General features: G+C 43.1%; 1 protein-coding gene across 1 annotated transcript in view; it reads left to right on the top strand.

Annotated features, from left to right (window-relative positions):
* Window positions 1-26,758, top strand: part of LOC139699834 (ataxin-2 homolog) — a 107,045-nt gene that overhangs the window by 79,568 nt on the left and 719 nt on the right. The window contains exons 3-5 of the mRNA XM_071598268.1: window positions 18,718-19,002; window positions 24,321-24,529; window positions 25,538-26,133. Of these exons, the coding sequence (XP_071454369.1) occupies window positions 18,718-19,002; window positions 24,321-24,529; window positions 25,538-26,133 (1,090 nt within the window). The remainder of the gene's footprint in view (window positions 1-18,717; window positions 19,003-24,320; window positions 24,530-25,537; window positions 26,134-26,758) is intronic.

Raw genomic sequence — 26,758 nt, 5'->3', positions numbered from 1 at the left:
CATGCACCGCAGTACCCCAGGTGGGGAACATAGGAATGAAACCCCGAGTAGGGATCGGAATACCACCTAGAGAGCCTACCACCTCCGGAATTCGAACCCGGGCCCTCGGTGCGGTAAGCCCCAAGGGCCCAGGTTCGAATGCCTGAATACTAACTAACCCGATCATTTGATAAAAACTGTTTAGTTACGAGTCGGCCCCTGGGTGTACACAGGGGTTGATGTTATGATTTGCGAGAGGGTTTTTCATCTCGTCCGTTCCGGGTGCCTTTACGACGTGTCGACTGACACGGAATGCGCGGATTGAACTATTCAAGGAATACTTAGTCATATTTGCCATGGCAACATGCGTAAGGAAGGAAACGGGCAAGCTCTTGGTGTACACCCTGTTTGGAAATTTCAATGGTCAAGGCGAAATATTCAACATCTTCTCAAATCCTTTCAGTTTCTTTGTCATTGATTATTGGGTCGCTTTCCTCTTTGATCATCATTCGAAGTTGATTAGAAGCAGGGCCTTTTTCAAGTTCGAATATCACCCTTCTATATCTCCTTAAATTGACGAGTTTTTTAATAGGCATTCCTATTTGAGGACACTTTTAACTTGATTAACGAAAATGTTTTGATTTGCCTTCCTTCACGCTGAGTCGTGAAACTAGCTTCGACCATGATGAGAAGGCGAAGAGACACAAGAAAACAAGCGATATGGGTGAGCAAAGCTGGGCTTCAAAAGTGATGGCTTAATAGCTGTGAAAATATGAATAAGTTCTGAGGTTAGACAATACAGAATGAATATACCATTAATTACGGTACACGAAGCATCTTTCTTCTTTCACAATGGGGCTATTAACCATTTCCTGTTGGGAAAAGTCGCCGGGCTTCGGAGAGTATCATAAATGCCATGGGTGAGCACATGGCATTTATGATACTCTCCGAAGTCGTAGATAGCTTGCAAGCCACCGCTAGGATGTGCGGCAGGGGGTGATTACACACTAGACTGCTCTTGGCATAAAATACATCCCCCCCAAAGCGAGGTCGTTCGCGGGAAAAATGAAAAGATGAAACAACATGGCGTTTTGATACTTTTGAGGGAATATAGCGAAAGTAGCCCCTTTGGTGAGAAACCCTGACAGGAATCCGCCCTTTTTGCTGGTTGCGTGTAGATCAGATGGAGGTTTCGTCTTATGCGAACAATGTCCAGTTTCTGAGGAAGTAGGCTGGAGAAACGAAGCTTGGACACCAATCTGTCGCCAAATGGAGGCGAAAGAGCATTGATTGCCATCTAACGGGCGTCGTAGCTTTTCAAATTCCCTTCCATGATGAGGATTCCCTGCCCCGTCTTTGCCCACAGCGCCTCGCCATTCTCTGACCTTATCATACCGCCTCGGGGGTCAAATCTCGGTCACTGGGGTGGGTTGGCTGGCGAGATTACCAGTTCCCCTCGCGAATTCTTTGTGTTTCCAAGCGCGCATACTACTGGACATCCGTGAAATATAACACATCGTTTGTATAATAAGTGTCGGAAAACATATATTTATTTATGCCTCATTAATTCTTCAAAGTAAGGTTCTTGAGCGACGACGCACTTTAGCCCTTGCGGCTTTTCCGTGACTCGAAGGCTCCCTGGAATATCCTTAAGGGCAAGCTTCTTTGACGGCACTTTGGGTGCCATGGTGGTGTCTTTTGATGGAGAATTTCACTTTTGGGTTTGGGCAATAGTCTGCTGGTGCCATATCAGGACTGCAATGGCGTTGGGGAATAGTCGCGATGTCGTTGCAGAAGGTCTTCCCAAGCATAAACTCGAATCTGCTATTGTTCCTACGTCGCAAGACCCTCGAGACGAGTTTAGCGCAGGTCTTTCGCGTCGCCCAAGTTTAATTGATGTAAGTGTGTTTCCTGTCATCTTTTGTCAGTGTCAATATACGATCTGCGATCATGCGCACACTCAACCGACGATTTGAGTTCAGCACTTCACGCACACGGCAGGAAAAAATTGTTGCCGACACTTTTTATATAAAAATCTTGTAATATCACGCCAGGTCTTATTTGTGTCTGCCGGCGGTATTATGCATCTCCGATTATTTCGCGACTAATCTGCAAGTGGGAAATGAATCGGAATGATAGAAGAGGAAGAAATTAATTTAAGGGATGGGTGCCAAGTCAGGTCAAGAGCGCGGGACATGTCTAGAGCGTGCGTGGGAGAGAGGGCGGGGGGCCGTCAGGAAAGGAGTCTTTTCGGCGGCGGGAAGGCACTCGGCGCAGTCCATGGGGAATGGGTGCGCGGGGGGGGGGGGACGGTCGCCCGGGGTGACAACACGCCTCCCCCCTGGAGTGGGACCTGAGGAGGCGTCAAATGGAGATCAGGCAGATCACGCGGCTGGCTGAACAATGGTACCTTTGCTCATTTCAGGTGTCTAATTGTTTTTAAAATTTGCAAGCATTCAGAATACTAATTAGGGTTTAGGGTCGTAGGGGGCATTGTATAAAACCGAATATATTTTGAAAGCCGTGCGGCTAAAGTTGAGCATTAGTACTAGTTCGCATCAGCTCTGCTACAGCGCGAAAAACCGGAGACAATGTATCCAACAAATAAGAAAATGTTGAATTCTTATCAACTCAGGTTGATCTCAACCTGAAAAGTATTCTGTTTTCTAGGCCTTCTAAACGAGATATTGTCGGTGATAGATGACATTTTCGGTAAACAAATTTTCATATTAATAGTGGTATAACACATTTATTCTCCCCACATCATTTAAAATGTTAGTTTGCTTGTTGCATATGATAGCATTTTGAGAACATAAATTATAAATAAAATATGAGTATGAGCGCAGGGATTTCCGAAGTAAACGAGAGAGACGCGAGAGTCCGCAGTTATTAATGCAGCCGTTGAGAACTTCAGTCAAAATCCTCCCGAAACTCCAACACACACCGAAGTCGTATATTTCTCAAGGAGAAGAATCGTACAACGGGGTGTTTAAAACAACGGGCATGGCGAAGCAGACGAACAGAAAATAATTGAGAGAGTAAGGGAAAGCGTAGGGCGGAAGCACAACATGAGAGCTTTCAATGTCTTCCCCAGATGAGAACCGTTGGCGTGACTCAGTCACGAGGTCACCGGTTGAGTTCCTCGCAAAATGGACGCACGCAAAAGCTGATTATCATTAAGAGATCTAAATGGCGGTAAGGACGAGAATGACTTCATCATCTTCCTTCATCTCAGATCGGCGGATAATCGACGTGGGAGGGAGCTTGCCCTCGAAGAGGAAGGAGGTCCCTCGCGCGAAGAGCCATCGGCGGAGGCCCGAGAAATGATGCCATCGAGGACGGCTTCACAAGGTGGTGATGGGAGGCGTGTTGCGCACTGTCCAACAGTCCGGGCGACAGCGGCGGGTGTGAGGCATGGAAGCGAAGATTATCCAGCGTCGTCGTATCGCCAATTTCACGGCAAAAGAGTTTTCCTGATTAGTATTCTCATAAAATCCAATTAGATAAAATTTGTAAAGGCGGATAGAATGAATTCAAGAACGCCAGCAGTTTCATCGATGACTGAGAAATACAATTAGGTTGACGGTAGCGATAAAACAGAATAATTTATTATACCGCAAACACTACGTATCTAATACGTAATTGGGGTATATACGCCAAACATAAAATTAAATGCGTGTTAGTTTAACTGTTTTTTTTAACTGACAGAGCATGAAGATGTTAAGTTCTGTGAACAACCTTGCGTCCCTTCGAGAAGAGGCCATCCATCGGCCTCTTGCCAATTACCATTCCTTTTACTTTGCCTCGGATATTCTTTTATCTTTTCTCTGTGCCACATTTTCTCTTCCATCGGGCCTGTCTTATTCTCTCTCATGATTTCATTTAACAAAGAATGTATTTATTATACACGGATGTATTAGTTGAAATAAGCTCATCATTGCATTAATGCTTACTTGGACGAAGTCGTAAATGGAAGCGAAAGCTTACGACGACGTTGTCATGTGTACCGTTACCTCAATTACAAAGGAAAAGCGACGACACTGGCACTGCTATGGAAACAGCGCCTGCACCGCCACGTGCACTGCTAAAATTCAAGAATAAAAGTTTGCCTCGTGGCGGAGGCTTCATTTGTTGCTACTCGATCGAGGGAGATCACTTCTTTCGCGTTCGACCGACGGAGTGACTTTGTTCTCGCGGCAATGATCCCCTCTGGCCATCCCGATGCAGGCTGAACTGCAAAAATCGCTAAGTGCCAGCCGCCTCTTGATCAGCAGCACTCTCTCCCCGACTCACCCCTGCCTGGCCTTCCCGGACCTGCGGAGCGAACGGGTCGATGAGGTCGAAGATGGGGGCGGGGGGGGGGGAGTGAAAAGAGAAAGCTCCCTTCTCGACATCCTTGGTCACGCGTGATGATCTCCCGTTGCCGCGGAGGCGAAAGGTCTCTAGCCGAGGGGGAGGGGTTGGGATGGAGGCCACCTTTCCGATTGTCCCGTCTCCTCTCATTCCTCCCTTGGCAATCGACCGCCGCACCACCCTCGAGGAAATAAATGAGAGAAACGAATCCACTCCTCGTTGAAGAGCGTCTTTTTCCCATCCGGGAGAGAGCAATTGCGTCTTGAAGGGAACGGGCGCTCGGCTCCCGCGCACTTCCGCGGTGGGCCTCGTTTCGACTCGCTTCTCTGTCGACCGGAGTGAATCGAGTGAAGTCCATCCTCGGCATAATTTGGGCGAGACTCACTGTCGCGGGAGGAAGGGAAATGTGAGAGGAGGAGAGAATTTTGACGTGATCCATCACCATTTTGTGAAATAGGAACGAATGGGTCGAAATTTATGGAATCGAGGCCGTGGATCAACGGGCGAGTGGGGAAAAAGTCTCCAAATGAAGCAGTAATCTGCGTCACTTTCCGTCCAAACTTTTCCTCGTTCGGGAAATGCCTTTTTTCCCAAAAAAACAGAGACTATCGTGATGTTGCATCATGGGATATTTTCAAGTGATTTTACCCTCTCGTTTTCAAGTGAAAGTTTTTGTTTTAGATTTTCTGGGCGGTTAGATGCAGGCATCTCACCCACCGCTTTCAATATATTCAGTTCATTCCCGTTTTTAGTAGGAGCCATAAACATGGCACCCGAACTGTCTTAGATAGAGCAATGTTTTCAGACCAATCATTCCTTGGGCTCATCCAATGCTTCGACAAAGTTCCTAATCATGCTTCCCTATTTTCCAAGGTTTAGAACGAAAGCGTTCATAATCAAAGTTTAGCAATTAGAATTGATACTAATTATTACACTTTTAATTAATTAAACTTTTAATCAATTTAACTTTTAACTAATTAAACAAAGTCTGTATTGAAGAACTTTTGGAAAAAGAGCGATTCCCTCCGGAGAGTCTACTGCATCGAAAATACCGAAATGGAATGCGTAGACTCGATTAAATAACTAGGCGTTGCCCTCACTCACGACTTCTCCTGGATTAAACCTATACGGGGAATACGAGGACAAGCTAACAAAAAATTAGGATTTATTAGAAGAGTACAGGGTGAATGCGATTAAAAGGTCGAAGAGAAATGCTCTGAAATGATCTGATCTGTCGTTGGCTAGGCCTCATTTAGAATATGCTTCAAGTATACGTATGGGATCCTCATCAAGTTGGATTAATTGCCGAATCGGATCGCGTGCAGCGTAGAGGAGATAGATTTGTAAAGCGTTGCTATGATAAACTTGGTAGCGTATCCAAAATATTAGAGGTGCTAGGCTGGGAATCACTCTCGGAGTGAAGGTTAATTTACAGATTAAATCTCTTGCATAAATTAGAAGGAAGTCTCTTGAGCAGTGATGCTGAAAATGTTTTATTAGCCCCATCGAACTACGGTAGGAGACATCATGCCAATAAAATCAGAGAGATTAAGTGTGGAACGGATAGATTTAAGATGCCATTTTTTCTACGAATGATAAAGAATCAGAATAACTGCAAACGACCGAACTAGAGAGAAAAATATGTTTAAAAAAGTCTCATTAGGCTAATATGCTATTAATATTTTCTCTGACCTATATTATGTTGCTCTTGTCAGTAACATTTCGCTTCGTATGCGTAGAGAGGTATTTCACACGTAGATACTGTTATGCATGTATCCGTAGTTATCATTACCTGCATATCTTTATTATTTTGCATATATATTTATGAGTAACAACCGATCAAAACTCAATTATTTAATGGCGCATGTCTGGTCACTTCGTACCGGCGGCTTCTTGCAGGTTGCCGTGTGGAAGCAGAAAAGAGTTGTGCTCTATGGATGGTTTGGCAATTCATATCGATCCAAGGCTAATTTTCGAATTATCAGAGGCCTTTCAGAGAGAGGCTAATTTCAGAATTATCACAATTTCGAATACACCATTCTGGCATTTGATGTGCACTCCCTGACTTGCTAGCAATGTTAATGTCTAATGACAAGCGCATCTAAATGAGATTAGGATTTGAAAGATGAAAGTATGGAAAACATATCTTCCCTCACCAGATCCCTTCACCTCCCTTCCCATGCCCTTGTCTTCTTACCAAATTCTTCTGGAGAGAAAAAAAAGGCACGAAGAATTGGTTTGTGACGACGACAAGAAATCGAGCGTAACGCGGTCAATAGAAAGGTAGAAAGAAAGTCCCCCCATTAAGGGAGGAAGAAGACGAGACAAGTTCCTTCCAGGCACAGGATAACTCCCTAATCTCGAAATTTAACACCGAAGAAATCATTAAGGTCCCTTAACATGCTAGCGGATTGGTGCACTGGGATAAGATGAGGGGCATCAGGTTCAGGGACTCTTTCTTCCCTTTGTGAGCTTCGCTCAGGCAACAAAACAAACATAAACATCGAAAGAACTACGGTAGGTGATCCCGACCACTTATCTCGAACACCTAAAACGTTTTAAAGATAATTCTATTGCACTATCGGCCAAAGTTTATTTTAAAATACACTGAAAACTAGATACTAGACATTCGGTGTGTACATTTTTCGGTCAGCACTTATCGCTCACTTCGCTAGAGATTCAGCCAGCTGTCACTCACCAAACTCCACACCCACGTACTGTCACCAACGGGGCCATATCTATGCATAAAATATTGGAATTGTGCAGCACTACACTTTCGGAATAAAAGAAGATATATATATATATATATATATATATATATATATATATATATATATATATATATATATATATATGTATATATATTATTTCGAGAAGCTTAAGGTGAACATGCTCCATGACAAGAAAAGTATGAAAGATGTTTTAGGAGTCCCAAAAGTGGTGACTTCGATGTTGCCGACAAGGAATATGGAAAACTGATGAAAAGGTATGAAGATGTGGAATTGCAAACATTGCTGGACAAAGATGATTCACAAACAGAAAAACAACTCGCAGAGTAATTGAGTGTCAGTCAACAATGTGTTCCCAATCGCCTGCGAGAGAGATGGGAAAGATTCAGACGACCGGCGGATGGGTACCACATGAGTGAAATGACTGGCAGATGGAGAGGTGCAAGAACACATGTGAAATTTTGCTCTTACGATTCAAAAGGAAGTCGTTTTTGCATCGTATCGTTTTAAAGGATGAAAAGTGGGAGAGAATTTTATGAATACCAAGAACAAAAAATCTTGGATAGACCCAGATGCACTATCCACTTGGACCGTAAGACCGAATCGCTTTTGCGGAAAGACGATGCTCTATGTTTGGTGGGATCAGATGGGTCTGGTGAGCTGCTAATGAGCTGTTATAACCTGGTGAAACGGTTAATACTGAACGCTACCAACAACATTGATAGTTCGATTTAAACAGTTCGCTGCTTTCATACCAAAAGAGGCAACGAAAGGTCATTTTTCTTCAAGACAATGCCCCACCACATACCGCAAAACTGGTTTGCGACATGCTGTAAGCATTTAGCTGGGAAGTTGCTTACACACCAGACTTTGCTCCTCTAGATTACCTTTTCGGGTCAGTAGTAAGCAACAGAATTTTAATATTTCGCTGAAATTACTTCCTTGAAAATTCCCAAATAAATCATATCAATATTATATATATATATATATATATATATATATATATATATATATATATATATATATATATATATATATATATATTTGGATGGCACAATAAAACACAAATAAAATAGTAACACTTAAAAGAACACTCACATTGTAAATTGTTTAAGCTTTCGGCCTTCTCCGAGGCCTTCTTCAACTAAGACTGAAAATTTGCTGGAGAGCGGTTAGGGACATGGGCGGGGAGGTGAGGTGCAGGGAATGCTGGGAGGGAAATGAAAGATGGCGGTTAAGGGTGGGAATTTTGAAAGATCAGAGGTACCAAAATATACGCGGATTCTCGAGTTCTCACCTCTATATTGGTGGCTAAATCGGGTAGGGATTCTAGGATGCTGAGAGCAAAACACTGGTCGAATGAAAGGTTGTGGAAATTTGCGTGTGAAGGGATAGGAAGAGAGGAGAGTGAGGCAGAATTGCAGGAGTAACGGTGATTGTTCATTCGAATGGATAAGGGGGTAATAAATACATTCGCCTATGTAAAATGAAGTGCAATGTTTACACGACAAAAGAAAAATAATGTTTTTGAGAGGCAATTAGCGTGAAAACGAGGTGAGGGGGCAATGAGGGGATGTAGGGAGAGGGGAGTAGGCATAATAAGAGGACAGGTTTTACATCGGGGGCGGTTGCAAGTGGGGGAAATGGTGGGAAATTTGTCACGGGGGGTAGCGCCAAAGGGTTGGTGGATCTCAGAAAGTTTTTGAGATTGGCGGGTTTTTGTATGCGGTAGATGGGCATTGGGGTAGTAAGGATGAGGTCGCGTCATTGTCATCTAAAATAGGAAACAGTTCTTTAAGGGAGGTTTTCAGTCTTTCTGATCCGGGGAAATAGGTGCTGGAAAGGTCGAGTCCTGCGTCAGATGTGGGCTTGTTTTTATGTGGTCGCGTGGAGCGGTGGATTTATTTTGTAAGAGTTTTTCTGGGTAACTGGGTTTGAGGAGTGCAAGATGTAGATTGTCGAGGTATTTGTTGAGAGTGGCTATGGTTTTGCAAATTCAATATTGCAATATATATATATATATATATATATATATATACATACAATCAGGTAATCTACCGGTTAAGGTAGGTTTTTGGATGGACATAATTACTAATTAAATAATTTGTGACCGCTAGCAAAACACAACATCCTACCGTACATCAGATCCCTCTTCAGCTCTGAGTGCTTTCTTCCTCCCTTCATCCCTCCATCCTTATCCTGTTCCTTCCCTTTCCTCGTTTGCCTAACATTCTCCCTTCAATTACAATCTTAAACATCCCACTGCTGGTCAATACCCCTTTCATCCCCTTTTCCTGCCTCCACAGGATTTCTACCAACAAACCCCTCTCTTCGCCCACCATATCAAGTACTTCCTCATTTGTTTTCTTCTCGGTTCATTTCACCTTCTCCATTCTCCTCCACACCCACATATCAAAAGCCTCCAGTCTACGTCTATCCTCCTGCTTCAATGACCACGTTTCCGCACTGTACATAGCTACGCTCCATATCAAAGTTTTTATGAGTCTTTTCTTAATATCCTTACTCAACGACCCTCTCACCAACTCCCTCCTCCTTGTGAAAGCCTCTTTGCCTGGCGCAATTCTTCTCCCTACGTCCCTACTACTTTGACCGTGTTGGTCCAAAACACTTCCAAGATACGTAAACTGTTCTACCAGCTCTAGTTTTTGCCCTTCTATTTTAATGTTTACCTCAGTCTTTTTCTTTCTAGAAAATCGCATAACCTTTGTTTTATTAATATTGATTCTCATCCCATACCTGTCGCACTGAATTTCCAATTCACTCAGCAATGCTTGCAGCCCCTTGGCTGACTGACAAACTAAAGCTTGGTCATCAGCAAACCTAACTGATTTTACGAATTCCCCGCCCACTTTTACTCATAACTCCAGTTCTTCCCGTGCCTCTTTAATCATTTTCTCTGCATACAGGTTGAACAGCAACGGTGATAATGGGCACCCTGCCTTACAACTCTTCCTAACACTGCCCAACCGGACTCCCCGTTCCCCACTCGCACCTGAGCAGTCTGAGACATGTACAGGTTGTGGATTAGCCTCCTTTCACTCCAATCTATTCCTATTTTCTGCAATATACTCATTAGTTTTTCACAATTCACCCTGTCAAACGCTTTTTCGAAATCTACGAAAGAGGTAAATACCTCCTGGTTGTGTTCTATATTCCTCTCGATTAATAATCTCATTACTGCAATGGCATCAAGCGTACCTCTCCCCTTCTTAAACGCAAACTGATCATCCCTAATTAATCATTTTCCCTACTCTCTATCCTTTTGTTTATGATCGTAAGAACAACTTAAGCTGCGTGGGATATCAAACTTATTGTTCTACAGTCCTCACATGATGTAGCCTTTACCTTTTTCGGAATAGGAACTAAAACTGATCTCACTAAGTCTTCCGGCAAGATTCCTTCCTCATAAATACTACGAATCAGCCCATATAGCCTCTTCCTCCCACATTTTTCTAAACATTTCAATAGGTCCGCGGGAATGTTATCCACCCCCACGGCCTTATTTAGTTAAATCTCCCTTAATGGCCTTTCTATCTCATTGTCTAGTATGCCTGGACCTAAGCGATCTTCCTCTACGCCATGTTCCTTTTCTATGTCTAACTTTGTCGGTCTGAGTTCTTTACTATACAGTTCTTCTATATATTCCTTCCATCTCTCTTGGATCTTTCCTGCGTCAACGATTACCTTACCCGCCTTATCTCTAACTGCTATCGTTGATCTCCCTTTCTTACTTCCCGATAAAGATAGTCCGCTTCTGTACAGCGCACCTATTTCACCCTTCCTCTGCAGACTTTCCATATCCTGGCAGTACGTCTTCCACCATGCTTCTTTTGCTTTATCTGTTGCCCTCCTCAATTTATTGTTTAATTCTTTGTACTTCATTTTGCCTAATTCCGTATTTACATTCTTCCATTTTCGCCGCTCAATCATCTTTGTAATCATCCCATCCATGATCAATGGTTTCTTAGTCCTTTTAGCGTTAACGGTTCCAATAGTATCTTTTGCAGCTTTAGACAACCCTTTCTTGATACATTCCCATTTTTCTTCTTTAGTACTTAGCTCTTTACCGTCCTCCAAGATTTCCTCTACAGCCTGTTGGTACTCCTTCTCTTTCAATCCATTTAATGCTTCTTCATTCCATTTTCTAACCTGCCGCCCCTGCCTTATCTTTTTGAAACGGATGCTACATTTCATAACAACTAAATTGTGGTCAGAGTCCGCATCCGCTTTCTGAGCCCTTCTGAGCTTTCTGAGTCACTTGGAGTTTTCCATGTATACCTGCGTCTTTTGTGGTGTCTAAACCAAGTGTTGGTGATGACTACCCCCTGTCTCCTGCAGAACTCAGCTGCTTTCTCCCCGCGGTCATTCCTCGTGCCTAAACCGTAGTCCCCGACCTCATCACCATATCTTCCTTCGCCTACCGTCGCATTCTAATCCCCCATCACTATCAAATATTTCCCAGCTGGAACACACCTGATTATGTCCTCTAACTGATCGTATATCCTATCGACCTCTTCTTCCTTATGGCTGCTCGGCGGCATGTATACCTGAATAATAACCAAGTTCGTCGGTTCTGCTTTTATCTCAACTAGTAATAATCTATCCGTTACCTGTTCTATGTTGACTACGCTTCTTCCTACCTCTTCATTTAATACTATGGAAACCCCTCGCGTGCTCTCGTCCCCGCCGCGGTTTATTATTCTATAACTATCACTCCAGTAATCCCCGCTATCCTTCCATCTCACCTCGCCTATACCTAAAATATCTATTTTTCCCCTTTCCATCTCTCGCTTAAAATTCTCCAGCTTCCCTGTCCTCATCATTATCCTAAGATTCTACGTTTCTATTCAAACTAATTTGGTCTTTTTCTCCTGCGTATTTTGTCCTGCTGCTGCCGGTTTTCCCTTGCAAGGATTTCGTGGGATGACGACCGCGGAAGCCTTGCCTCGTCCGCACGACACGCGTCCGATTGGGCCGAGCCCCGTAGTTGCCAGGACTCAAAATCTCTGCATGGTCCATCATGTTAATCTTGGGTATGATAATTGAGGTGGTTTCCCGTTGCATTCCTCAATAGTGTTTTTAACGTGACACCATCACTTACTGGCCGCCCCCCTGGGGTCAGACGCCATTGCAGCCGCCTCACTGAGGAACGGACGCTGCGTGGACTACCTTTACGAATTGAGGATATCAGATTAGGTCAATTACTCGAGTCATGCGCTGACATCAACCATTTCACGGGGTACACACGCATCAGAAGAATATACGGATCAGCCTTGAAGAAGCTATGACGGGTTGTAAGGAAATGGAAAGAAAAGATCAGAGAGAGGTGTTTCTCCGCTTTAGCTATGTCACATTTGGAATGTGCGGCAAGTTTTTTGTAGCCATTGGGGGAAAACGCTGACTAAGGAATTTTAAAATGTTACGAGTCTATCCGCGGTGTGTTTTAAAATTTAAATTGGCTGATTTAAATTAGTTTAATTAAATATGTTGGAATTACTACGGGGGGAGAGTAAGGGTGAGGGGTGTGTAGTAGGAATTGAGTCAAGAGAGCCCTTGTTTCACGAAGAGAGCAGGCGAGACTTGTAATTTTGGAAAGGACATCTGAGGCTTCTGGCGACACAAAGGGCACACTTGTTATGGCACCATGTTACTATGCCCGTAGGATCGACCACCGGAATAAATTAAGAGAGATGGGTACCGTAAAAAAGAGATTCAAGCACTCGATATTCCTCCGCACGATACGCGATCATAAAATCGAACCCATAGTGCCCGGGCAGATATACTTGAAAACTATTTAAAGTAGAACTAGTTATAAGAGGGGCAACCGACAGCAGAGGCCATTTGCGCCAGGAGAGATAGGCGTATAATCTGCTAGGGGCAGGATGTTTAGGAAATGCAAGCAATTGGTGAGAAGCTCGGCGTCGGCATCAGCCTACTCTAATAACGAAATGTTTCAAGGGGTCCGACGTCCCGTCCGACGTCCCATCCGACGGACGGCGTACACGCCTAAAATGCTCTCCGCAATGCATCTCAAGTTAGATCGGGATACCACTGATAACTACGGCCACCGCCGGGATCGAACCTGGGCCATTGAGTTGGGAAGTCAGTAGATAAACTCCACACCATCCCGATCCCCCACGCCCCTGCGGCTTACGGGATTTTGCGTAGTTGTAGAAGAGAAAATAAAATGAACGTGACGTGTCAAAAGAGCGCCAATGCGCTCTCGCCGGCTTTCAAGAATCCCAATGGCATTTGATGATCCGGCGCATCCGCGGTGCCTTCCTCCCGCCGCCCGCCACGCACAGGCGACTGCAACAACAACACACGCACACTATCGTCCACCACGTTGCGCATCGCGCGTCGCTATGTGTCCAAGGAAGTGCTAACGCAATGTTCGTGACGTGTTTCGTGCATTCGCTCACCCGTGATCAATCGCGGCTCCCGCCGTGGGAGAGGAGACACGCGAATGTTCTGAAGGGCAAGCAAATTAGCGGGTGACCCACGTGACTCCTCGTCACAAATTTGAAATCCGCCCAGCCGTGCGTCGTCACTGCGATCCACTTAATCGACGTGGAAAAAATTAATAAATCGCAATAAATAAATCGTCGTGGAAAAAATGAAAGCCTCTGAGCGCGCTGCGTCGCTCGCATGCCCTCGGGAACGAATGCTCACCTGTTCGCGCACGCAGATAATTCCAAACGATGCGAACCTGTGATTGTATTTCAGGGCTTGCCGTCAGGGATTTTCATTCGAGCAAAGGCCTGCAGGTCGACCAATGGGGCGAATGGGAGAAGGTGATCTGCCATCAAATTATCGCGGAAGAAAGGAAAGATTTTTGCTAATTTGGGAGCGCCTCGCGCTGCGGTTGTAAATATTGTGAGGGAAAATAATTCTCGATTCCATCGATTGGGCATGTTATCTATCGAATTTTGTCATTGCTGTGTGACTCTAATGACTGACCCCTTATATTTTAAAAACGGTAATTAAAAACGGCGATATATATATATATATAATATATATATATATATATATATATATATATATACACACATATATATATATACATATATATATATACATATATATATATATACATATATATATATACACACACACACACACATATATATATATATATATATATCCCTCCCCGGACTACAACCTTAACGTGGTGGAAGGGCTTGTGCGTTCCGATGACCCCTAGAGCTGTGCTGGCGGGAGTAATAATTATAGCTCGGGTTAGGGTCACCCATGCCAGATAGGTCGAAGGTGAGGAACCAGACGAAAGGTAGTCCACGCAGCGTCTGTTCCTCAGTGAGGCGGCTGCAATGGCGTCTGACCCCAGAGGGGCGGCCAGTAAGTGATGGTGTCACGTTAAAAACACTATTGAGGAAGGCAATCAGAAACCACCTCAATTATCATTCCAAAGATTCAAATGATGGACACTACAGAGAATATGAGTCCTGGCAACTGCTGGGCTCGGCCCAATCGGCCGCGTGTCGTGCCCGGCAGCGGGGGAGGCTAGGCTTCCGCGGTCGTCATCCCACGAAACCCTTGCAAGGGAAAACCAGCAGCAGTAGGACAGAAGACGCAGGAGAAGAAGACCAAATTAGTTAGAATAGGAACGTGGAATGTTAGGACAGTGAAACAGAACCGACGAACATGGTTATTATTCAGGTATACATGCCACCGAGCAACCATATGGAAGAAAAGGTCGACAGGATATACGATCAGTTAGAGGACATAATCGCGTGTGTTCCGGCAGGAAAACATTTGATAGTGATGAGGGATTGGAATGCGACGGTAGGCGAAGGAAGAGATGGTGACGAGGTCGGGGACAATGGTTTAGGCACGAGGAATGACCGCGGGGAGAAAGCAGCTGAGTTCTGCAGGAGACAGGAGTTAGTCATCACCAACACTTGGTTTAGACACCACAAAAGACGCAGGTATACATGGAAAATGCCAGGTGACTCGGAAAGGTATCAGCTAGATTATATCCTGGTTAGACACAGGTTTAGGAACAGTGTGATAAATTCACACAGCTTCCTGGAAGCGGATGCGGACTCTGACCACAATTTAGTGGTTATAAAATGTAGCGTCCGTTTCAAAAAGATAAGGCAGGGGCGGCGAGTCAGAAAATGGAATGTAGAACCATTAAATGGTTTGAAAAGGAAGGAATACAAACAGGCGGAGCAACATTTAAAAGGACACTCACACGGTAAATTGTTCGAGCTTTCGGCCCTCTCAGAGGCCTTCTTCAAGAGAGACTGAAAATATGCTGTTTCTGCGGAGAGGGGTAGAGGTATGGGCAGGGTGAGGAGGTGTGGAGGAAATGCTGGGAGGGAAATTAAAAATGGCGGTTAAGGGTGGGAATTTTGAAAGGACGGAAAGCTAATATGTAGGCGGATTCACGAGTTCTCACCTCTATATTGGTGGATGAATCGGGTAGGGATTCTAGGATGCTGAGAGCAAAACACTGGTCGAATGAAAGGTTGTGGGAATTGGCGTGTGAAGGGATAGAACTCGTGAATCCGCCTGCATAATAGCTTTCCGTTCTTTCTAAATTCCCACCCTTAACCGCCATTTTTAATTTCCCTCCCAGCATTTCCTCCACACCTCCCCTCCCCGCCCATACCTCTTTCCCCTCTCCGCAGCAACAGCATATTTTTAGTCTCACTTCAAGAAGGCCTCTGTGAGGGCCGAAATCCCCGAACAATTTACCGTGTTAGTGTCTTTTTAAATATTTAAATATTGCTCTTCTATTCTATTTGTGTTATATTGTGTCAGCCCATTATATATATATATATATATATATATATATATATATATATATATATATATATATATATATATATATATATATATATATATATATATATATAACGATTGTCCGGAAAAACTCATACGAGCGGCACAATAATGGGCTGACACAACATAACACAAATAGAAAAGAATAGACACATAAAAGAACACTTACACGGTAAATTGTTCGAGCTTTCGGCCCTCTTAGGGGCCTTCTTCTTCTTGAAGAAGGCCCCTAAGAGGGCCGTAAGCTCGAACAATTTACCGTGTAAGTGTTCTTTTATATGTGTCTATTCTTTTCTATTTGTGTTATGTTGTGTCAGCCCATTATATATATATATATATATATATATATATATATATATATATATATATATATATATATATATATATATATACAGGGTTCGTCCGGAAAATAAGTGTACTAATTTTTTCCCGCTGCTCCAGGCGCGCCCAGCACCGCTCTGACGGGCTGCGATTGGAGGGGGGTATGTTGGCAAGCGACGCTGAAAAAGGCAGTCGGCTCTGAGCTGTGGTGTAGTGAGGAGCTCTGTTAACGCGAACCTCCACGCTCGACCCACGTCACGGAACGCGATGCCGAAGTTTTTGGAGCAGCGTTATTCCATCAAATTTGCGGTAAAGCTTGGGAAATCGTCTACCGCAACTGTCGGTATGATTAACCAGGCTTACGGGGAGTCAGCCATGTCCAGAAACATGATCTTTCGGTGGCCCAAGATGTTCGTGGAGGGCAGAGAAGAGGTCGACGACGAACCACGGCCTGGACGCCCATCAACGACACTCACCGACGAAAATGTGCGAAAAGTTCGCGATGTACTGAACTCTGATCGTCGTCTTAGTATTCCGATGATAGCAGAGCAGTGTAATGTGCCAAAAACAATAGTGCACGAGATTATTAGGGAGCAATTACAGATGCGAAAAATTTGTGCAAAGTTGGTGCCGAAAGTGCTCAGTGATGATCAAAGACTCAATCGTTTGGAAATTGCGAAACAACTTGCGGATCACTGCAAAAATGATCCACATTTTTTAGAGAACGTTGTTGAACTTCTTTCTGTTCCCGAAGATAAAGAGGAGTTTGAAAGGAACGCGATACGGGACTTTGGACGCCGTCAATGAGGCCGTGACGACGTGTCTTCGAGAGGTTCCCGATGATGCCTTCGCGGGAGCGTTCCAGGAATGGGAACGCCGCTGGAACAAGTGCATCGACTCACAAGGGTCCTATTTTGACGAATATTAGCTTAAGATATGTAAAAGTGTAATAAATTTTTTTTCCTGAGCTCAGTACACTTATTTCCCGGACGAACCCTGTATATATATTTTATTCCATTTATAGAATCTGTTTTCAGTGACGGGGGTGTTGACCGCATATTCGATGCTTGTCTAAATGAGAGATATCACTCCTTTAAGACATCGGAATATACGGCCAAAAATACTCGAGTAATTATGTCGAGACTGGTGAGAAAAAATGACGCGTGCTTAGATTACGTGGAGCAGCGAGAATAGTTTGTCAAGCGAAATTTTCCGGGTACTCTCCTGCATACGAACATAGGGTGAAATGGAGTCTCTTTCGCGATTGCCAATGGTGAATTATTAGCCCAGTCATGTTACGGTATTAGATATCTTGAAAATGGAATTGAAGAGATCGACTGTAGAGCCGACGGATACAAGATGTAATTTTCCTGCGAAAGACAGGGATCAGAATAACTGCAAACTACCTGCAGGAAATATTATTTTGTCAATTATGAATACTCTGAGATTGTTTTAATTGTTTTATCTTCCCTTATTTTGATTATCTCATTATGAGCATCTCGTTTCGTATACACAGATAAACATATATTTTGTACTTGTATATTGCAGTGCATGCACCTACAGTTAACATTGCCACCATTATTCGAATTATTTTACTTATTTAGTAGTGCGCATGGCGATTTTAGTTAAAATATACCGCGTTTTTCATAGCTTACTACACGACGCGCATTTTCCTGAACTTGGGACTCACTTTGCACCTGAAAAGCTTCAACTTTCTCCGTTCACACGTGGCTAGGACGGCACCCACCCTCGCGCTCATGGAGAGCCAAAGAGATCCCGAAGAATGCCCGGTACAGCATTCAGTCCGTCATCTGGGAATTAATGAGCAGGGCTGCCACCCGCACAAGAGGTACCGGCCAACTCCCCCCTCCTTCGCCTAATGTCTCGAACGTGATTGATTCTTTAAGGGGAATCTCGCTGCGGAGAATTGAGTTTGGTGCGCGCGTTTGGTGGTCGGGTTGTCTGTCATCCGATTTTCAGATATCACTCTCTAAAAAAACACCCCCACCCCCATCTCGCAAAGTACGTTAAATATAATTTCATTGTATAGATCTTTAATAAATGACTCAGAAAAGTTTTAAAAGTATTTCGGCTCTTATTTGATGGCTAAAATGGTCGGGCGTTTCCATGGCCATTTCTAATTGTAAGCCACGTATAAACAATGAGACAAACATCCATCCAAGGCTTCAAATCTTAGCATCTGCCAAGCTGAGTCGGCATGATGTAAACCCAATTTAGATGACGCTGGTAAATTGGTAGTGTACATTCAGTAAAAACCACTTGCACGAAATATACCAAATACAATAAATCAATACACAAGGATATGACCAATTCAATGATACCAATCGGTCCTAACACGAGGGTGGGGGGACCGTCTCTGATTTCCACCCCTGGCGATTTTTGAGCGAATAGTGGTGGATTCGGGGTCGCACCCGGGCATCTGTAACCCATCGTTCTGTTCTCTGTCGGCCCTGCTCCCTTTCTACCTCGCACTGCCTCTCCACAGGGCCACGAGCATCTCCCATCATTCGACCGCCTCGTGGACCCCCTCCTGACAGCCGAGCAGAAGTTGGAGGCCAGCAAAGTGGAGCAGAGCGCGGCGCCAAAGGATGCGGCCGGTCGGCCTGAGGAGGAGGCCGGCGGCGGTAAGGCGGAGGCCGGGGGCGGCAAGGCGGAGGGCGAGGAGGAGAACGAGGAGGAGGAGGGCGAGGAGGACGGAGGGGGCAGCTCCGAGGAGAACACAATCCAGATCAGACTGCCCCTTCAGCTGGACTTCGACGAGTTGGCGGGGGTACGTACGATACCTATCGTAACATCGGGCCCTCATTTGATCAGTGCACTCTTGCAGAACCTGCGGACCGGTTTTTGATGGCAAACAGAAAAATAAGCTGTTTTGCACTCAATGAGTGTTTTATTGTATCTCGTTTGATGCTTTCACATAATTTCCAAGTAAGTGCTCTGCAATTCAGTTTTCTTGATATTGTCCGATTATCTTTCTCGACTTCATTTGGGCATGTTTGAGACATCATAATCCCTTTGCCACCTAACCCCTACGTATGGCATGAAAGACAATTACTAATTCCCAATTCCCCTTGGTGGGGAAAATCCATCTAGGCGGGAATCGAACCCGCGGCCTCGGTTGATAAAATGTTGTTAGTAGACGTGTACCAGTCTGGATGCTAAAGCTCCATTGAAGACCAGTTAGAAGGAGATTTTAATGCTCATTTAGCGTTATATATTCAGGAACTTGGTGAAAGACTGTTCTCCCTAAAATTTCTCTTCGTCCATTTCCTTCTGTTTCCCGGAAGAAACTATTTCTAAAAGCATAAGGAATCAGAAGACAAAGATAGCAGCGTTTTGAATTACCAAATTGCAATTAAAACTGGTAAAAAAGCAAAAAAACCATGAATTTTAGTAAAATGTCCACTGATGTAAACACCTAAATACACAAATTAGATACAATATATGAAAGCAGGTGGCATCTAAAGAAAGTATGGAGGAAACAAGTTATCTCTACTATTAAATGAAGATTACAATGTATTTTCCCACTGAACTTCCACAAAGTTGAGCCGGGAACAATTGAATATCTCTGCTGTGTCCATAACAGATGGCATGCCAAGCACAAGTTAACTTGTGATCCATTTGCAGTGTACTCATACTTAAATCAGCTGAAGGATAAGCACCCTTGGTATGGAAATGGATACAGGGAGTTCTATCATTGCTTAAAATAATGTTATTGGAACCACATCACTTCAGCATCTCATTATATGCTGTAGTCGCATGATTGTCCTATTCAGAATGTTTACTAACAAAAGCCCTTATAAGATCAAAATAAATACCCATGTTGTTTAAGACTTGAATTATATTGTCAATATACTGGAAAATAGCATTAGTCATTGTCCTCCCATGATGGCAGTCATTTAATACATTAAAGGACCGAAGATAACTCATTGGAATATATGTACTAGCTTTTCCAAAATCTTATAAAACGTGAAACCACAGGTATAAGTCTATGATTCACTGAGTCAGGAGATGAGATTGGGATAACCCAGGCCTGCTTTAAGCCTGAGGGAAAACACCCAGAAAGCAGAAAGATTGGTCAATTACATCACTAAGCGGAAGAACATAGCATGAGAAGAAACATTGATATCTTTCGAAGGAGTGCCATTAGGTCCCGTGGGAAAAGAATTATTTTAAGAATGAACAATTCTGTAGACCTCAGCATAACTAGTTGGATAAAGAAAAGTAAGTAAGGAGAAGACTTGCTTGGAAGTCTTGGACCCTAAATACCCCTGAGGTAGGTGTAAATATGTGATAACAGAATTGATGATTGAAGAAATTAGCTATTTTACGTAGATCTGACACAATTTCTCCATTGAAATGAATATAAGGACTTGTTCTCTCAGTTAAGAACACAGTGTAGTGCCCAAAGATATTCTATGCTTCTTTAGTAATATTTGTCAGGCTCATAGAGCTAGCTTCAATAGAGGCCCTTCTCTCATTTTGTAAGCAAGTTTCTCATATACTTTAATGCATGCATTATATAAGCTTCGATCAACAAATTCACTTTGATAATATAAATGATAAATGAAGCTGACATCACCATTAGTCACTGGGATTACAGTTTACTAGTAAATTTACCCTTATAATTTTACCATCCTCCTTTTACATGGAAACAAGCAGTGAAACACACCATGCAAATTTTCATAAACACATTTCAGCCTGGCATCCATCACCAGAAACACAGTGTCCCATGATTTTTGAGACAGGTAGTTTTAAACATTTTCAGCATAAATTAACATTTTGATCTGTAACTTGGCCGTATCTTCATTGGAGGAAGTGGGATTTTGATGCTTAATTTAAGTGCTAGGCGGTATGAAAAACCTGCACAAATGAAGTCTCACAAAAAGTACGAAGAGTCAATGTCAGATATTAGATGATCATTATGTGTGCTGGAGTTCTGTAAGTCTAGTCAGATTTTCATTAATAACAATCACTCAATCTGAAAGCCGACTGCATGCTAATAAAATCACGCTTTGCAAAATAGTCTTTCATCAGGTCAATCAATGGACATTATTATTACTATTAGGTAATCTACTGGTTAGGGTAGGTTTTTGGATGGACAAAATTACTAATTAAATAATTTGTGACCCATAGCAAAACACAACATCCTACCCTACATCAGGTCCCTCTTCAGCTCTGAGTGCTTTCTTCCTCCCTTCATCCCATCCAGCATCCCTATCCTGTTCCTTCCCTTTCCTCGTTCACCCAACATTCTCCCCTCTATCACAGTCTTCAACATCCCGCTGCCGGTCAATACCCCCTTCATCCATTTTTCCTGCCTCCATAGGATTTCTCTCAACAAACCCCTGTCCTCGCCCACCATACCAAGTACTTCCTCATTTGTTTTCTTCTCTGTCCATTTCACCTTCTCCATTCTTCTCCAAACCCACATTTCAAGAGCCTCAAGTCTATCCTCCTGCTTCAATGACCACGTTTCTGCGCCGTACATAACCACGCTCCATATCAAAGTTTTTACGAGTCTTTTATTAACATCCTTACTCAACGTCCCTGTCATCAACTCCCTCCTCCTTGTGAAAGCCTCTTTGCCTAGTGCAATTCTTCTCCTTACGCCCCAACTACTTTGACCGTGTTGGTACAAAATACTACCGAGATACGTCAACTGTTCTACCTGCTCTAGTTTTTGCCCTCCTATTTTAATGTTAAGCTTGGCCTTTTTCTTTCTAGACAATCACATAACCTTTGTTTTATTAATATTGATTCTCATCCCGTACATGTCGCACTGAATTTCCAATTCACTGAGCAATGCTTGCAACCCCTTGGCTGACTGACAAATTAAAGCTTGGTCATCAGCAAACCTAACTGATTTTACGAATTCCCGGCCCACTTTCATTCCTACCGCCAGTTTTTCCCTTTCTTCTTTAATCATTTCCTCTGCATACGGGTTGAACAGCAACAGTGATAAAGGCAAACCCTGGACTACCTTTCTTCTGGGTCCTAACCTTTGACCTATCTGGCATGGGTGACCCTACCAGGAGCAATTATTATTACTCCAGCCAGCACAGCTCCAGGGGTCATCTAGGCACAAGCAAGCCCTTCCACCACGTCAAGGTTTTAGTCCAGGGAGGGCAATACTCATATCACCTATAAATGTATTACCGTCAATATTTTTGATAGACATACTATATGGTTGAGGAAGAACATAACAAAATGGTTTGTGTCATTGCAAGGGAGTTGATGAACAAAGATGAGTGCAAGGACCCGGAAATTCAATGTTGCAGCAGCACGCTCAAATAGCCTGTGAATACAATTGCTGTTATGTAATTCTTCGATATTTAGACTAAGTTAAGTAAAGATGGCAAAGCCACCAATCTTCATATTTTACCTACAGTAAAAGGAGAAAAGATTTAGGCCATCCAGGTGAAATACATGAATTCTATCCTCTGATAATCAATTTTCACAGAGACCCAAAACATTAGCATTAACATATGATTCTGGTTCAAGTGAAAGTCCTTAGTTCCTAAGACCCAATATTTATGTAAAATATATTAAACTATGTATAAACCAAGGATTGAGAGTTGCATCTAGCATTTAAACAAGTAAGAGATAAAAAATGGAAGATGTGGAGCTATTGGCTGTTAAAGTAATAATCTCAAGAAAGAAGATCCTAAGGCCAATAAAAATAATTAAGAAGAAACTCCTATACCGGTATTTCGGTCACACAGGTGACCATCAACGGGGAGAAAATCAAATTGCCCTATTTGATTTTCTCCCCGTTGATGGTCACCTGTGTGACCGAAATACCGGTATAGGAGTTTCTTCTTAATTATTTTTATTGGCCTTAGGATCTTCTTTCTTGAGATTAAGTAAGAGATACTTGGGTGTCATTGTAATAATCTCACTTTATTTGCTTTATATTTAGTCTTGCATTAGTTAACTTAGTCGACTCAGTTCTTGGACTCGATGCTGACCCCATAAATGGTGTGGATTGCAGTTCCTCCCCCTATGTACATATTATCCAATTTGGTACCTCCATTAACTTTCATTCAACTTAACTCTGAAGCTGTTTGCACCTAGTTTTGAGCACTAACACTAGTACTATCATTCATGACTGCATTTGCCTACACACACACACACAATGGGGTTATCAGGAAATCGTTTGGGATTTAGTAAAACAAATATATTCACTATCTTGGGCTATACTGCTTGATATGAAGTTAGTGCACGATGGTGGTTGGAATCAGCACTTACATGAAAGGATAATTTCTGAGATTGATTCTTCCACTTCTGTTGCAATTGATGCATTCTTTTTGATATATTCCCTGAATTCCTCAGCAGTGCCCTTTTTGTGAGAAAACTGACATTTAGGCAAATTTTCTTTGGCTCAACAGTAATTTTATCATCAGATGCATCCACTGAGCTGATAGTAGTTTTCTTTACCACTGATGTTTGTTGCTCACAAACATGAAATCATGATCACTGTTGTCCTTTTTTGACACTGTCAGGTGTTCTCACTCTGCCCAGAAGAAATGCAGGTTTGCATTGGAGGTGTTACACATGTGTAACCTGACATGCGTCATGCATCTGAATACATGAATGAACAGATGTATTCTTCAATGCACGCCCCACATACATGGAATGTTATCTCAAGCTATGAGCAGAATGAGATTATTCACAATTACAAGATATCTTGGATGATTGCCAAGAAATAATTTCACCCATTCCCTTAAAAATGAACAAGGAGGAACAGTGACTGGCAACACAGATCAGGCAACTTATAACATTCCTTCTTTCAAAGTGTTTTTACCAAATTCTCATCAAATGATTCGGATGACTCACCTAATAATTTCTGCCATGGGGTGTCCTTTAAATGGCCTGACATCATCCTGGCACTGCCTAATCGTAAAAAGAGAAATGCATATCCAGAATTGTGCAGAGAGCTTTGTATTTTAAAGCTCTCTCACTTCTTAAACTCTACCATCCAATTATTGAAGTGCTTCACCTTCAGTAATACACTGATATACTCTGCCTGACAGCAGATGTTGATGGGTTCCATGAACCAAATGCATATTTTATAATTGTTTTCAGATGTTAATGGAGCGAAACATGAGGTCTCGAATGAACTGCATGGTGGAAAAGCGGAAAGCAGAGGAGGTTGTTGAACATCACCCACGCACACTTCAGTTACCTTTTGGCCTCAACCTCACCACTGACCCTCGACATGAAAGAGTTACTGGTGAGAGAATGGCAATATTCTGTGAGAGTGGGCACGACCAGATGCAACAGCAACAGAGGAGGTGAGTGTGCACCTTTAAAATGAAAAACAAAAAAGATATTAATTTGGCTTCGGGAACTGAGCAGCAAAACATTATTTCATTTCTAATCCACCCTTACTTTTGCTTGTTTGTATCTTGCTATCATAATATAAGCTTATATTATTTTAAAAAGTTTTCTCCATCCTCCCTCGGCAAAATTTTGTGATGACAGGACACCTATTGGATGGCATAGACTGTCCATGTAATCCTTCTGTTATCATCAACTAGAATCAGCTCAGAATAATTAGTTTTTATCCTTTACTGCTGCTAAAGCAAAACATTAAGCATTAAAAACACTCACACTCAATATACTTATTTATTTGTAAAAATACATGAAAATAGTGGGTAATTTTTACATAAATATTCTCCCATAATCCATATTAAAAGACTTTGCACTTTTCCGCAGACTTTTATCACAAGGTACAATGGGTTTCATTGACTTGCGGCATCATCAGGTACAAATTTTCTTGAAAAACAGTGCAATAATATATACGCTCAGGACAGAGTGAGGGTGGGAGGGGTGGAGGTGATCAGGTGCATTGAAGGGTTATTTGTGCATGAAATTATTAAAATTTGTACCTGATGATGTGGCAAGTCAGTGAAACACGTTGTGCCTTATAATAAAAGTCTGTTGAAAAGTACAAAGTCTTTTAATATGGATAATAAAAACTTCCATAAAGTGAAGCCCAAGGCAGTAGAATATGTTCTCCTACCACTAAATCCATTTTTACTTTGAACATACTCAGATTCCAGCTATTAATTTCAAGGCTGACTACCTAGTGCTGTGATAAAAGTTACTATCGGAGGGAGGTAAGACTCAGCTATTTGTTAGTAGGGAGGGTTATTTGGAGAAGGCACCTATGCACAACTTATGTGTGAAGTAAGAGTGGACTTCATGAAAGTGATGCTTTTGTTGGCATTTAATGTGGCTCAAGGCATTGAAGATAGGGCACCATTGATTCCATGACAATTCCTTGCTTACCTCTGCAGGCAAGAAATTCCATTTGAATTCATGCCGCTGATGGCACCTCAGCAGCAGCCAGTTCAACAGCCACAGCCTGCACCAATGGTCATGCCCCTCCCGGGTCCCATCCACCTCCCATTCCACTTTGTGGGCCCCCAGCAGCACCAGCTCGAGCAGCGCCACCCCCTCCCCCACCAGCCACAGGAGGAGCAGCACATGCAGGGAGCCTTTGCCCCACAGGCCATCCACATCCTCTCCCCCCTCCAGCCAATTCCCCAGGGCCACCACCAGACGGTGGAGCAAGCAATGGAGAGCATGAGGCCCCCACCACCACCCGTACCCTCTGCACACCAGCTCCCCCCTCACCAACAGGCCCCCCCCATCCACCACATGCCACACATGGGGCCCCTCCCTGGTCACCAGGGTCCCATCATCTCCGTGCACCACTTGCTTGCCTTGACAGAAGGAAGCTCCGACGAGGATGACAACCGGGAAACTGCTGTTCCAGCTGGCAGGGCCTTCCGGGACCACCACATCCCGCAGAGACTCCCTGTTCACCTTCCAATGCAAGAGAACTTCAGGGGTCCAAGCATTCCCATTCCTGAAGAACACCGCCCACACTGTGAGTTATCAATTCATTGAAATCGCTCCATATGATACTGGTTCTCTAAGTATTCAGTGTGCCTTTTGCTATCTGGGTCATGGTAATTAATCGTGCAGTAGGAAAATACAACCCTCGACTGTTTTCTGGTCAACTCTCTGTTCTTAGTTTTTTCACTACAGCCTGGCCCTCAATGCAGTGCCTGACTTGCTTAGACTATTCCCTTGAGTCTGTAGATACAATGCAAGATGTCTTCTTTATTGGTTAGTTCAGAGCCATAAAAACTCCATGGACACTCCATCCTTGACTGCTCAATGCATTTATGATACATTCATAGTAGCTTTTCATAACAAATATGGTAGCCTTCCCTTGTAATATGTCTGCCTTAAATCAATGTTATTTGAGGTCAGTCCAAATTACTATCTGCATATTTGAAACAACATTTTACCTTTTGATAAGTAGAATGTGCACACTTCACATTGAAATTGCGTTAATTTTCTAATACTATATGCTTACTGGCTCACCACATACCTACCTAGGGTACATATTGGAACTCCAGACAAATGCATCAGGAATTAATTTTTTTTAAGAAAGGCTTGTCATGCCTACAATGATCAGCCTAACTTCATTATTTTTCCAGTCATCT

The sequence above is a fragment of the Hetaerina americana genome, unplaced genomic scaffold, assembly GCF_022747635.1.
Source record: "Hetaerina americana unplaced genomic scaffold, ioHetAmer1.1.p SCAF_92, whole genome shotgun sequence".
Classification (NCBI taxonomy): domain Eukaryota; kingdom Metazoa; phylum Arthropoda; class Insecta; order Odonata; family Calopterygidae; genus Hetaerina; species Hetaerina americana.
Note: the sequence above shows the minus strand (reverse complement) of the source record. Positions and strands in the feature narration are given on the sequence as shown.